Genomic DNA, 12,138 nt, shown 5'->3' on the forward strand with positions numbered 1-12,138 from the left:
AGTCACCAAGAAGTTGCCACAACGCATTTCTCGGGCTGAGAGATAGACAAAGGGGGATTCTGCAGCAAGAAGAAACAGGCTAGACTAAAGGTAGAACTTCCCAAACACAAGGGAATGAACATGCAGAAATTCAGTCTAATCAAAGAATTTAAAAGCTAAAGGGAATGTCAGCTATCATGCACTGGCAAGAAACAAAAATCCAACTTTTTTTTGAGACATGGTCTTGCTCTGTCATCCAGGCCAGATGGAGTGCAGTGGCATGATTTTGGCTCACAGCAGCCTCTGACTCCCAGGCTCAAGTGATACCCCCACCTCCGCCTCCCGAATAGCTGGGTCTACAGGTGTGCACCACCATCCCAGCTAATTTTTGTACTTTTAGTAGAGACGAGGTTTCACCATGCTGCCCAGGCTGGTCTTGAACTCCTGACTTCAAGTGATCCACCCGCCTTGGCCTCCCAAAGTGCTGGGATTACAGGCACAAACCATCACACCTGGCCACCAACTTTTGCTTTAAAACCACCAGGGCTCATGACAACAGTATTCATAAGAGTCAGAAAGTGGAAAAAACCCGAATGTCCATCAACCAGTGAACAGATCAACACAGTGTGGTCTATCTGCACAATGGCATATTATTCCACAATAAAAGGAAATGAAGCTACAACATAGTTGAACCTTGAAAACATCACGCTAAGTGTAAAAGCCGCCAGTTACAACATTCCACCTATTGTGATGCCATTTATATGAAATGTCCAGAATAAGCAAATCAAGAGAGAGAGAAAGATTAGTGGTTGCCTAGGGCTTGGGGGGTGCTGGGGAAAACAGGGAGTCACGGCTGATGGATTGGGGTTTCTTTTGGGGGTGATTAAAAAAAGCTCTAAACTTGATTGTGGTGATGGTTGGACTGTGTGATTTAAGTGGGTTAATTGTATGTTGTATGAATTTTTTTTTTTTTTGGTTTTTTGTTTGTGTTTTTTTTCAGACTAAGTCTTGCTCTGTTGCCCAAGCTGGAGTGTAGTGGCACGATCTCGGTTCACTGCAACCTCTGCCTCCCAGGTTCAAACTATTCTCCTACCTCAGCATCCCCTGTAGCTGGGCCTATAGGCATGCACCACCATGCCAGGATAATTTTTGTATTTTTAGTAGAGACGGGGTTTCATCATGTTGGCCAGGCTGGTCTCGAACTCCTGACCTCACGTGATCCACCTGCGTCAGCCTCCCACAGTGCTGGGATTACAGGCATGAGCCACTGCGCCCAGCTTATGTGTGTGAATTACATCTCAAGAAAGCACTTATTAGAGACCACTAGGACCTCTGCAGAGAAGGAGCTCCCACCCCAGAGAGAGGATGAGAAACTCAGAGACCAACTTGAGAACCAACCCTGCCAGCAGCTGCTGTGTATCCTGGGGCTGGTCACTTTGCCTCTCTGACATTCAGTGGCTTCCCAGGGCAGTTAGACCAAAACCCACCTGGAAGGCCCTGCAGGACAATCACTGTGCTGACCTCTTCTCCTGCCCCCATGTCCTGGCACACCATGGTCTGGCCACACCAGCCTTTTTGTTTTGTAAACAAATTGAGCTCATGCTGGTCCTGAGGCCTTTGCACTTGCTGTTCCCTCTGCCCACAACACTGTTCCCACATCTTCTCCCTGCTGGCTCCTTCCTATGTCAATGTAACCTCCCCAGAGAGGGTTTCCCTATCCCCTGCCTGGGCTGCCACAATGACACCCATCACTCCTCAACCCACGGCATTGTCTTTTTTTTCCCCCTTCAAAGCACTTAATAGTATCTGAATTTTTTTTTTTTTTTTTTGTAGAGTTGGGGTTTAAGTATTTTGGCCAGGCTGGTTTTGAACTCCTGGCCTCAAGTGATCCACCCATCTCGGCCTCCCAAAGTGCTGGGATTACAGGCGTGAGCCACTGCGCCTGGCAAATTTTTTGTATTTTTTGTAGAGATGAGGTTTCGCCATGCTACCGGGGCTGGTCTCAAACTCCTGAGCTGGAGCGATCCTCCCACCTCAGCCTCTCTATGCGTTGGGATTACAAGTGTTGGGAACCACCACGTCTGGCCCTGCTGAACTGCTTTATGAGGGAGGGAAGTGAAGCTCAGATGGGTCTGAAGGGCAGGCTTGAGGTCACACAGCTGGGGAGATGAGCGGCCGGGGATTGAACCCAGACGTCACCAACCCGAGCCTGCCAGCTTAACTCCGTGCTTCACCTCACAACCCTCATATCTCTTGCATCACGTATGTCCTCAGTTTCTCTCAGCCCCGAGAGCCAGGACTTTAATTACCATCATTCCCATTTTTGCCATAAGGACCCTGAAACTCATCAGGTCCAAGGTCCTGTTCCAGGAAGGCGCTAGACCCTGCCCTGAGGTCAGCTGAGTTGAAGCCTGGTGCTCCCGTCCCCTGGCCATAAAGCACCGAGACTCTCTCTCAATTCAGTGCTGCAGGGACTAAGGTGGTTTTCCACGTTGCTTCTTTAGGGGGCTCCATCCAGCTCCCACCCTCATGCCCTGATGAGCCGCCTTCCCCGAGTGGCTGGTGGCAACCTCAAAGAGGCCAATGTGGCCCTTCAAGGCGCCAGACACCCCGAGCGGGAGGAACCCTGGGGCTGCCCCTACCGTTCTCCTCTGGGTCCTGCTCCTGCTCTGTGCTGGCATAGGTACGCAGGAACTCAGCGAAGGCGCCGTCTCGGGCCAGCAGCTCCTGGTAGGAGCCCATCTCAGAGATCTTGCCGCCACTCATGACGATGATGACATCCACCTGTGGCAAGTAGCTCATGCTGTGCATGACCAAGATCCGCGTCTGTGGGCAAAGGGGACACCCGGCCACGTCAGTGCACATGTGTGAGACTGCCTAGCTTGGCAGAGGAATGAGCCGACGAACACCTGGTGGGCAGAACTCAGGTCTGAAGGTGGGACATGCACCTGCGATAACAGCATTCAGGAGCAGCTGAACCTGTGCACACGGTCCTTTAACATGCATGTGCAAAGGGCCTGCCACACCTCAGGTGCTGAGCTAAAAGCTGGGGAAGGGGAAGGAAACAAAGACCCCTGCCCCAGATTCCAGGGCCACAGGAGAAACGAACACTAGTAGAATAGTGCTTGGGAATTCGAATCCACGTCTGACAAAAGCCCTGTGGCTCTCTCCACGCCATCACATGTGTCCACGTCCCAGCTTACCCATTCAGCATGGGAGGGTCGCCCCTGGCCCAGGTGAACGTGGCATTCCTCACGGTGATGCTGTTCGTGCCCCCGCCTACAAAGCAGAGACAACATGTCAGGCACAGGCTGAGCTGTGGGACTCCACATGAACAGAACGCTCTCTTTCTCTGCTTGAGTGGTTCAACCCCAGATGCTTAACACAAATAGCGCTAGGCATTATTATCTGGTGACATCAGCCACAGGTTCTGAAAGAAGAAACTCAACCTGTAGTTTTGGAGGCAGCCCCAGACCCAGAAAGCAGAAGGAAACTGCAAGAAGCTTTGTCCTTGTAAGATGGGGTTGCGCCATCTGGACGATCGTCTTGGGAGATGACTGCACAGGCGGGGGCCCCACAAGAATTACTCAGTGCTCTCGACGCCCTGGCCCTTCTCAGGCAGGTTCGGGGCAGGTCCAGCTGGGAGGGCCGAGCAGTGGCCAAGGTCAGTGGGAAACAGATGGCGTCCACATGCAAACCTCTCTCCACTGGGGTGGCCTGCATCAGACCGCTGGGCCCTCCTTGAGGTTCAAAGGGAGGTCGTTCACCCTTCTCCCCATGTCCTCTGTCTTCCTCCCCCAGCCACACCACCCTACACACATCACATCACAGCAGGTGGATCTTTCTAAAACACCCATCATGATAAACTCAAAAAAAGAGGATACGGAACAGGAAGTGTGGTATGAGGGCAAGGGGGAGGGGAGAGTGTTGGAGACAAAGCCCACGTTAACTGGCTCTGTGTTTCTGTCTTCTTCTGAGACAGGATCTGGCTTCTGCACCCAGGCTGGAGTGCAGTGGTGCGTTCTCGGCTCACTGCAACCTCCATCTCCCAGGCGCAGGCGATTCTCCCACTTCAGCCTCCTGAGCAATTGGGACTACAGGATGTGCACCACCACACCCAGCTAATTTTTTTGTATTTTTTGTAGAGATGGGGTCTTGACATGTTGCTCAGGCTGGTCTCGAACTCTTGGCCTCAAGTGATCTGCTTGCCTCGGCCTTCCAAAGTGCCGGGATTACAGGCATGAGACACCGCGCCCGGCCAGCTCCACACTTCTAAGGCTCCTAGCACCTCTGTCTTCTTTTACTCTTCTTCCTGTTATTTTCCTTTTACTTCACATCTCTCACTTAAAAGCAGGCCAGTCGCAGGGGCTCATGCCTGTAATCCCAACACTTTGGGAGACCGAGGCGGGCAGATCACCTGATGTCAGGAGTTCGAGACCAGCCTGGCCAACATGGTGAAACCCCATCTCTATTAAAAATACAAAAATTAGCCGGGTGTGGTGGTGCATGCCTGTAGTCCCAGCTACTCAGGAGTCTGAGACAGGAGAATCGCTTGAAACCAAGGCAGAGGCTGCAGAGAGCCAAGATCGTGCCACTGCACTCCAGCTTGAGCAACAGAGTGAGACTCTGTCTCCAAAAAAAAAAAGAAAAGAAAAAGAAAAAAGATAAAACAGAAAAGCAACTCTGAATTACAAGCCACCTTAAGACCATCTGGAGATAACACAGTAGCATTTTTTGTTTAAGTTGTCAAATGAAGAAATAACTTCCTCCATACATCAAAAAAACAAAAAACCTACAGAGAGAGGAAGGTGCTGGTTAACCTAGATTAACTTTCTCCCTCAGCTCTTCTAAAAGAGTGGATGTGGAATGAGGAAACTGGGAGTTGCTATTTAAGAGATTTAAGAAAAGCCACTGGAGAGAGAGAGGTTGCAGAGAACGGTTAGCTTGGGAGCGGGGAGCAGCCAAGGGGACCCCCACTGGCTAGAGCGTGCTAAACATTCCAGAAAGTCCAACCACCTAGGAGGCCACTATTAGGGCAGGAAGGAGGGGCTGCGGTGTGGGCGGCACCCAGGGGCCTAGGGGTTTCCTGATGCTTCCATTGAGCTGTGAACAACTTCAGTAGCAAGAAACCACCCCCCGCCCACCGCCGGCCACCTCAAATTTCAGCCTGTGTTTAGCAGAGAAATTTGACCCCAGAGTAGATGGAAACATTCCCTTATGATGTGAGGGGATGTGGGACACTGGGACAGCAGAAACCAGATGACCACAGCCCAGGGGTGTTGGGAGGCAGCATCCACTTGGGCCACGGTTCTCAACTGGAGGCAACTGTGCCCCTCAAGGCACATCTGGCGATGTCTGGAGCCACTTTTGGTAGTCAAAATTGGGGTGGGTACTACTGTATCTAATGGGTAGAGTCCAGAGTTGCTGCTCAACATCCCACAGTCCCCAAGCACAAAGAACAATGTGTCTCCAGATATCAGTAGCACCCAGGATAAGAAACCCCACACCAGGGGGCTGAGCTGAAGATGCTGAGACCATCTCGCTCAGACCAGAGACGTGACAACTCCCGTGATCTGTTTAGCATCTTCTATACACCAGGTGCTGTGTCAAATATTTTAGGTGCCACTAAAGATACCTGAGCGCCTGCGAGGTGCCAGACACAGCTCTTGCGGTATAACCGACATTTACACACATTCAGTCTTCTGACCACACTCATTGGACTCTGGAGCCAGACTGTATGGGTTTGAATCCTGGGGCTACCACTTCGTAGCTGGGTAGCCACAGGCAAGTTACTTAACTTCTCTGTGCTTTTTTTTTTTTTTTTTTTGAGACAGGGTCTCACTCCGATGCCCAGGCTGGAGTACAGTGGCATGATCATAGCTCACTATAGCCTTGAACTCCTGGGCTCAGCCAGTAACTCCTGCCTCAGCCTCTCAAGTAACTAGGACTACAGGTGCACCACCATGCCTGGTGAATTTTTTAATTTTTGTAGAGACAAGGTCTCACTACATTACCCAAGGTGGTCTCAAACTCCTGGCCTCAAGCAATCCTCCAGCCTTGGCCTCCCAAAGTACTAGGATTATAGGTACGAGCCACTGCACCCAGCCTGTGCCTCACTTTTTCATCTGTAAAATACGGCTGACAATCATGCAATCAACTTCAGAGGGCTGTGGTGGGGTGTCTATGAGGCAGTGCACACAGAGCACTTCCCACAATGCTTGGCACATAGTAGGTGCTCAGTAAATCTCAGTGAGGCAACACCCTATGGCCAGGAAGAGCATGGACTCTACCGACGGGCTGCGGGTGTGAATGCTGGTTTTTCTTTTGATCAGCTGTGCAATCTCAGGCAAGTTTCAGAGACCACTTTCTTCATCTGGAAAATGGGGGTTTCCACCACTCTCCTCCAGGGGTGCCACGGTGGGTAATGGACAAGTTGGGACATTGACATTCTTGGAACAGAATGTGCATGACAGGGGCTTTATAAGTGAACGTGTCACTGCACTTACTGCCATTAATATTTATTATTATTATTATTATTATTATTTTGAGATGGAGTCTCTCTCTGTTGCCCTGGCTGGAGTGCAGTGGCGTGATCTCGGCTCACTGCAACCTCCGCCTCCTGGATTCAAGTGATTCTCCTGCCTCGGCCTCCCGAGTAGTTGGGATTACAGGTGCCCAACACCATGTCCACTAATTTTTGTATTTTCAGTAGAGACGGGGTTTCCCCATGTTGGCCAGGCTGGTCTCGAACTCCTGACCTCAAGTGATCCACCTGCCTCAGCTCCCCAAAGTGCTGGGATTACAGGCGTGAGCCACTGTGCCCGGCCTAATATTTATTATTAAATGCCTAGAGAGATGGTTACAAACAACATCCCTGGCTCAGGGGGATGGGCTGGGAAACGATAAATTAACAAGCTACAAAACAAACAAATCTGCCAATAAAAATGCATGGCCGGGTGCAGTGGCTCACATCTGTCATCTCAGCACTTTGGGAGGCTGAGGCAGAGGGATCCTTGAGCCCAGGAGTTCAAGATCAACTTGAGGGACAAAGCAAAACCTTGTCTCTCCAACTAAAAAAGTTTAATATTGGGGAAAAAAAAAGGCCAGGAGAAGAGGCTCATGCCTATAAGCCCAGCACTTTCGGAGGCTGAGGCAGGTGGATTGCTTGAGCTGAGGAGGTCGAGACTGGCCCGGACAACATGGCGTAACCGTCTCTACAAAACATACCAAAAAATTATCCAAGTATGGTGCTATGTGTGCCTGTAGTTCCAGCTACTTGGGAGGCTAAGGTCAGAGGATCACCTGAGCCCGCGAAATCAAGGCTGCAGTTACAGCTGTGACTGCGCCACTGCACTCCAGCCTGGGTGATGGAATGAGACCCTGTCTCAAAACAAACAAACAAACAAACAAACAAAAATCCAAGTAACACGGCCAAAGAAAGGTACTTTTGTTTCCCTTATCTAGATAAAACTGAGGTTCAGACCTAAGTCTACACAGCTTGTGGGTGGTGGAGGCTGGCCAGCCTCCAGAGTCCTCATTTAGCCCAGAATAGAATCAAGGTCAAAGCCTTGGAAAGTGACTCTCAGGGGGAAGCCTCAAGCAGCTGCTGTCCCTCAGCAAGAAAACAAAAATGCAAGTGCAAGTTCACCCTCCTGGGAAGTCTAAGACAGGACAGAAGCCCAGGAGGCCAGGCTTCCCTTCCCTTCTACCGGCTCTGCAGAACCCATGTCCCCCGGGGTCTTGCAGACAAGCGGCTGGGCAGAGTCAAACCTGAGGGCAGCCAAGGCAAAGAAATGCAAGTAGGGAGGACCCAGTAGGAGATGGGAAGGCAGCCACTTCCAGAAACCAGGACCGAACACACACACACTGTCTTTGACAGGCCGTCGCTCGATGCTGTCAGGTTCCAGCTCCTCATGGGAGAGAAAGATCCTCAGGCGTTTGAGGGAGACACTCGCCTATGCAGAGAGCAATGAATGGCAGGGGAGAGTTATTTTTAAAAAGCATTTTTGCAAAACCAACCACGGTTAACTTTCAAGGGTTTCCCTGGGTGTGGAGGTGCACATGCCCTCCCTTATTTCTGAAGGTCCCACATTTCTTAGAACCAGTGTATACTTTAGAATTAAACAAAACAAAACAAAAAACAAAAAAGAAACAGGTTTTGGTTCTGCTTTGTTTTAAAAGCCCACGAAAGGTATTTCAGAAAAAATGGGCAAATGACTGGGCGTGGTAGCTCAAACCTGTAATCCCAGCACTTTGGAAGGCTGAGGCAGGCAGATCACTTGAGGTCAGGAGTTTGAGACCAGCCTGGCCAACATGGTGAAACCCCGCCTCCGCTAAAAATATATATGTATATATATATATATATATATGGTTATATATATATATATATATAACCAGCCTGGCATGGTGGCACGCACCTGCAATCCCAGCTACTTGGGAGGCTGAGGCAGAAAAATCACTCGAACCTGGGAAGACGGAGGTTGCAGTGAGCCAAGATCATGCCACTGCACTCCAGCCTGGGTGACAGAGTGAGGCTCCATCTCAAAAAATAAATAAATACAAATAAAAATAAAAGAAGAAAAGGGCAGAGGCCTAGTGGAAAAGGGACTCTGGAAACATAGTAGCAAATACAACAGAGCCAATTCAAACAGCCCAATGGGACAGGTATTTCTGAGATACTCCAGAAAACTTGGATATGGGCTATTATTGTAAAAACTTATTGTTAGTTTGCTTAGACATGATGACGGTGTTATACTATGTAGGAAGAAATGCACGCTGAAGTATTTGTGGGTAGAATGTAAGGGGTCTGAGATTTGCTTTAAAATTATTTGGCAAAAAAAGGAAAGAATGAAGGGATAGATAGCAGAGTTTAGCATTAAAAACAAATGAAGGGAAAGAGGGACAAGGGAGGGATACTGAAAAAGGATGAGATAAATCAACTGTGGCAAAATGTTTTGGGTTTGTTTTTGAGACAGAATCTCGCTCTGTCACCCAGGCTGGAGTGCAGTGGCACAATCTAGGCTCACTGCAAGCTCCGCCTCCTGGGTTCACACCATTCTCCTGCCTCAGCCTCCCGAGTAGCTGCGATTACAGGCGCCTGCCACCACACCTGGCTAATTTTTTTGTATTTTTAGCAGAGACGGGGTTTCACAGTGTTAGCCAGGATGGTCTCGATCTCCTGACCTCGTGATCCGCCCACCTCGGCCTCCCAAAGTGCCGGGATTACAGGCCTGAGCCACTGCGCCCAGCCTTGGTTTCTTTATTTGAGATAGAGTCTAGCTCTGTTGCCCAGGCTGGAGTAGAGTGGTGCAAACATAACTCACTGCAGCCTCAAACTCCTAGGCTCAAGTGATCCTTCTGCCTCAGCCTCCCATGTAGCCACTGCAGGCGTGCACCCCACACCCATTTTGTTGTTTTTTGTAGAGTAGGGATCTCATTATGTTGCCTAGGCTGATTTTTGAACTCCTGGGCTGAAGCAATCCTATCACCTCGGCCTCCCACAGTGCTGGGATTACAGGCATGAGCCACTGCGCCCAGCCAAAAAATGCTGATGTTGAAACTGAGTGATGTGTACATAGCGTTCATGTTGTATTATTTCCTTTTTTGGAGACTGAGTCTCACTCAGTCACCCAGGCTGGAGTGCAGTGGCACGATCTTGGCTCACTGCAACCTCCACCTCCCAGGTTCAAGCGATTCTTGTGCCTCAGCCTCCAGATTAGCTGGGATTACAGGCACCCACCACCACATCTGGCTAATTTTTGTATTTTTAGTAGAGACAGCGTTTCCCCATGCTGGCCAGGCTGGTCTCAAACTCCGGACCTCAGGTGATCCACCTGCCTTGGCCTCCCAAAGTGCTAGGATTACAGGCATCTGCCACCATGCCTGGCCATAAGGTTGGGGTTTTTCTTTTTTTTTTTATTTTGAGACGGAGTTTTTGTTGTGTCACCCAGACTGGAGTGCAATGGCACAATCTTGGCTCACTGCAACCTCTTCCTCCTGGGCTCAAGCAATTCTCCTGCCTCAGCCTTCCGAGTAGATGGGATTACAGGGACCCGCCACCACACGTGGCTAATTTTTGTATTTTTAGTAGAGATGAGGTTGCACCATGTTGGCCAGGCTGGTCTCGAACTCTTGACCTCAGGTGATCTACCCACCTCAGCCTCCCAAAGTGGTGGGATTACAGGCGTGAGCCACCGCACCCGGCTGTAAGGTTGGGGTTTCTCAAAGCGTGGGTGGTCAAGACCTATCAGTGGGTTGTAAAATCAATCAAGTCAGACAAGAGCTACATTTTTGAAAAAAAGGATAGGAATGGCGGAGGAATAGCAGAAGAGAACAGAGTGTTTCGGAAAGATTCTTCCAGAGCATGGGAAAGCCTTGCTGCATTAAACTTGATTCATATAATCAAGTGCAAATTCTCTGTCAAGAAGTCAAATGCATTTTCTTTCTTTCGGGCATGACCAGACAAAAGCATGGCAGCCTTGGTCCGGGCCTCATGGAGCCCGATCGGGAGTGTGATCTAGAGGCTGCGCTCAGGGGCACTTCCATGCTTTTGTGGCCTAGAACCCCAAGGCCCCCTCTCGGAAGTCGCCCCAGCTTCCCCCTGTACCTGCACGATGCTGCTGATGACCATGGGGAGAATGTTCAGGGGAAACCGGAGGATGTTGAACAAGGCCAAAGACACAAAGGCTGTCTGGGCATCCAGGATGTTGTTCTTGTCAATGGTCACGTAGACGGCAAATGTGCACAGGGCCACCTGCAAGCAGAACGCCCGGTGCTGACTGCTGTGCCCTGAGTGAGAGTCATCATCCTAGGAGCAGTGACAGGCCCTGGGGATGCGCTCGGGCCCTCCCCAGGTGGCCACAACTGACCGGCTGCTGGAGCTCGTGGAAACACCTGGGGCAGTATCTGGCACATAGCAGGTGTTCACTAAACACTCCAGGAATGAACTGGATAAATCAACGACCAGGAGGAGCCCAAAGAGCTGGCCTCTCCCATCAACTTTCTCAGCGATGTCCTAGAGGGGCATTCTTAGTATTCCTCAAAAGCACCAAGCACAATCCCCAAGCCAGGCCTTTGCCCCTGCCATTTCCTCTGCCTGAAACCATCTTCCATCTAGGTGGCCACCTGGCTCCTCCCTCTCACCATTCAAGGGAGCTGCCTCTCCCACTCTACCCAAAGAGCCCTGCCATCTGGCCATCGTCCCATGTATTTTCAGGGTCTCAGTACTGCCATTTCATTGTTACTTCCTGGAAGGTCATATAGCTTAAAAATAAAAACCATATACTTTGCCATATCCGCTGTGGGACCCTGGTTATTTCACCTCTCCAGGCGAGCCCCTATTTTCTCATCTATAAAATGGAAGTCATGATAGGCTTTTAAGAGCTGTTGGCGCTTATGTAGCGTGCTTATTTGCACAGGGCCCAAGCACAGTAAAACTCAACAGATGGCAGCTGCTTTTATTTCTTGTTACAAGATTTGGTCCAAATTCCTTAGATCATTCTTCCAAGGAATCTATTAATGTGGTCCCATAAGCAAGAGCCCAGTCCCATGGGCAGCCAGAGTTGGTTTGTGTTCTGGCTCTGACATTAACAAGACAGATGACGCTGAGCCATGGCACAGAAATTTTCCAGGCTCCAATGTCAAGAGGGAGGCAAGGTGCTCAAAACGACAGGGACACATGATCCCTGGGTGCAGCGGTGCAATCATGGCTCACCAAAGCCTCGACCTCCTGGGCCCAAGCATTCCTCCCACCTCACCCTCCCGAGTAGCTAGGACTACAGGCGCATACCGCCATGCCTGGCTAATTTTTTTATTTTTGTAGAGACAGGGTCTCCCTATGCTTCCCAGGCTGTTCTCGAACACCTGGGCTCAGGCCATCTGCCTGCCTCGGCCACCTAAAGTGCTGGGATTACAGGCATCAGCCACTGCACCCATCCTGGCTCCCATCTTCTAAGTGGTAATGAAACACTGGCATCTTACCTAAAGACATTTTTTTTTTTGAGTCACAGTCTCATTCTTTTGCATAAGACGGAGTGCAGTGGTGCGATCGCAGCTCACTGCAACCTCTGCCTCCCAGGGTCAAACGATTCTCATGCCTCAGCCTCCAAGTAGCTGGGATTATAGGCGCCCACCACCATGCCCAGCTAATTTTTTTGTATT

At 50.2% G+C, this 12,138-nt stretch overlaps 1 protein-coding gene across 1 annotated transcript in view; it reads right to left on the minus strand.

Moving 5' to 3' along the window:
* Positions 1–2,550: 2,550 nt before the first annotated feature.
* Positions 2,551–12,138, minus strand: part of LOC115835835 (multidrug resistance-associated protein 1-like) — a 30,899-nt gene continuing 21,311 nt past the window's right edge. The window contains exons 4-6 of the mRNA XM_030815156.1: positions 10,586–10,732; positions 7,689–7,934; positions 2,551–2,805 (exon numbers count right to left, since the gene is read on the minus strand). Coding sequence (XP_030671016.1) covers positions 2,551–2,805; positions 7,689–7,934; positions 10,586–10,732 — 648 coding nt within the window. The remainder of the gene's footprint in view (positions 2,806–7,688; positions 7,935–10,585; positions 10,733–12,138) is intronic.

This window comes from Nomascus leucogenys, chromosome 7b (assembly GCF_006542625.1).
Source record: "Nomascus leucogenys isolate Asia chromosome 7b, Asia_NLE_v1, whole genome shotgun sequence".
Classification (NCBI taxonomy): Eukaryota; Metazoa; Chordata; class Mammalia; order Primates; family Hylobatidae; genus Nomascus; species Nomascus leucogenys.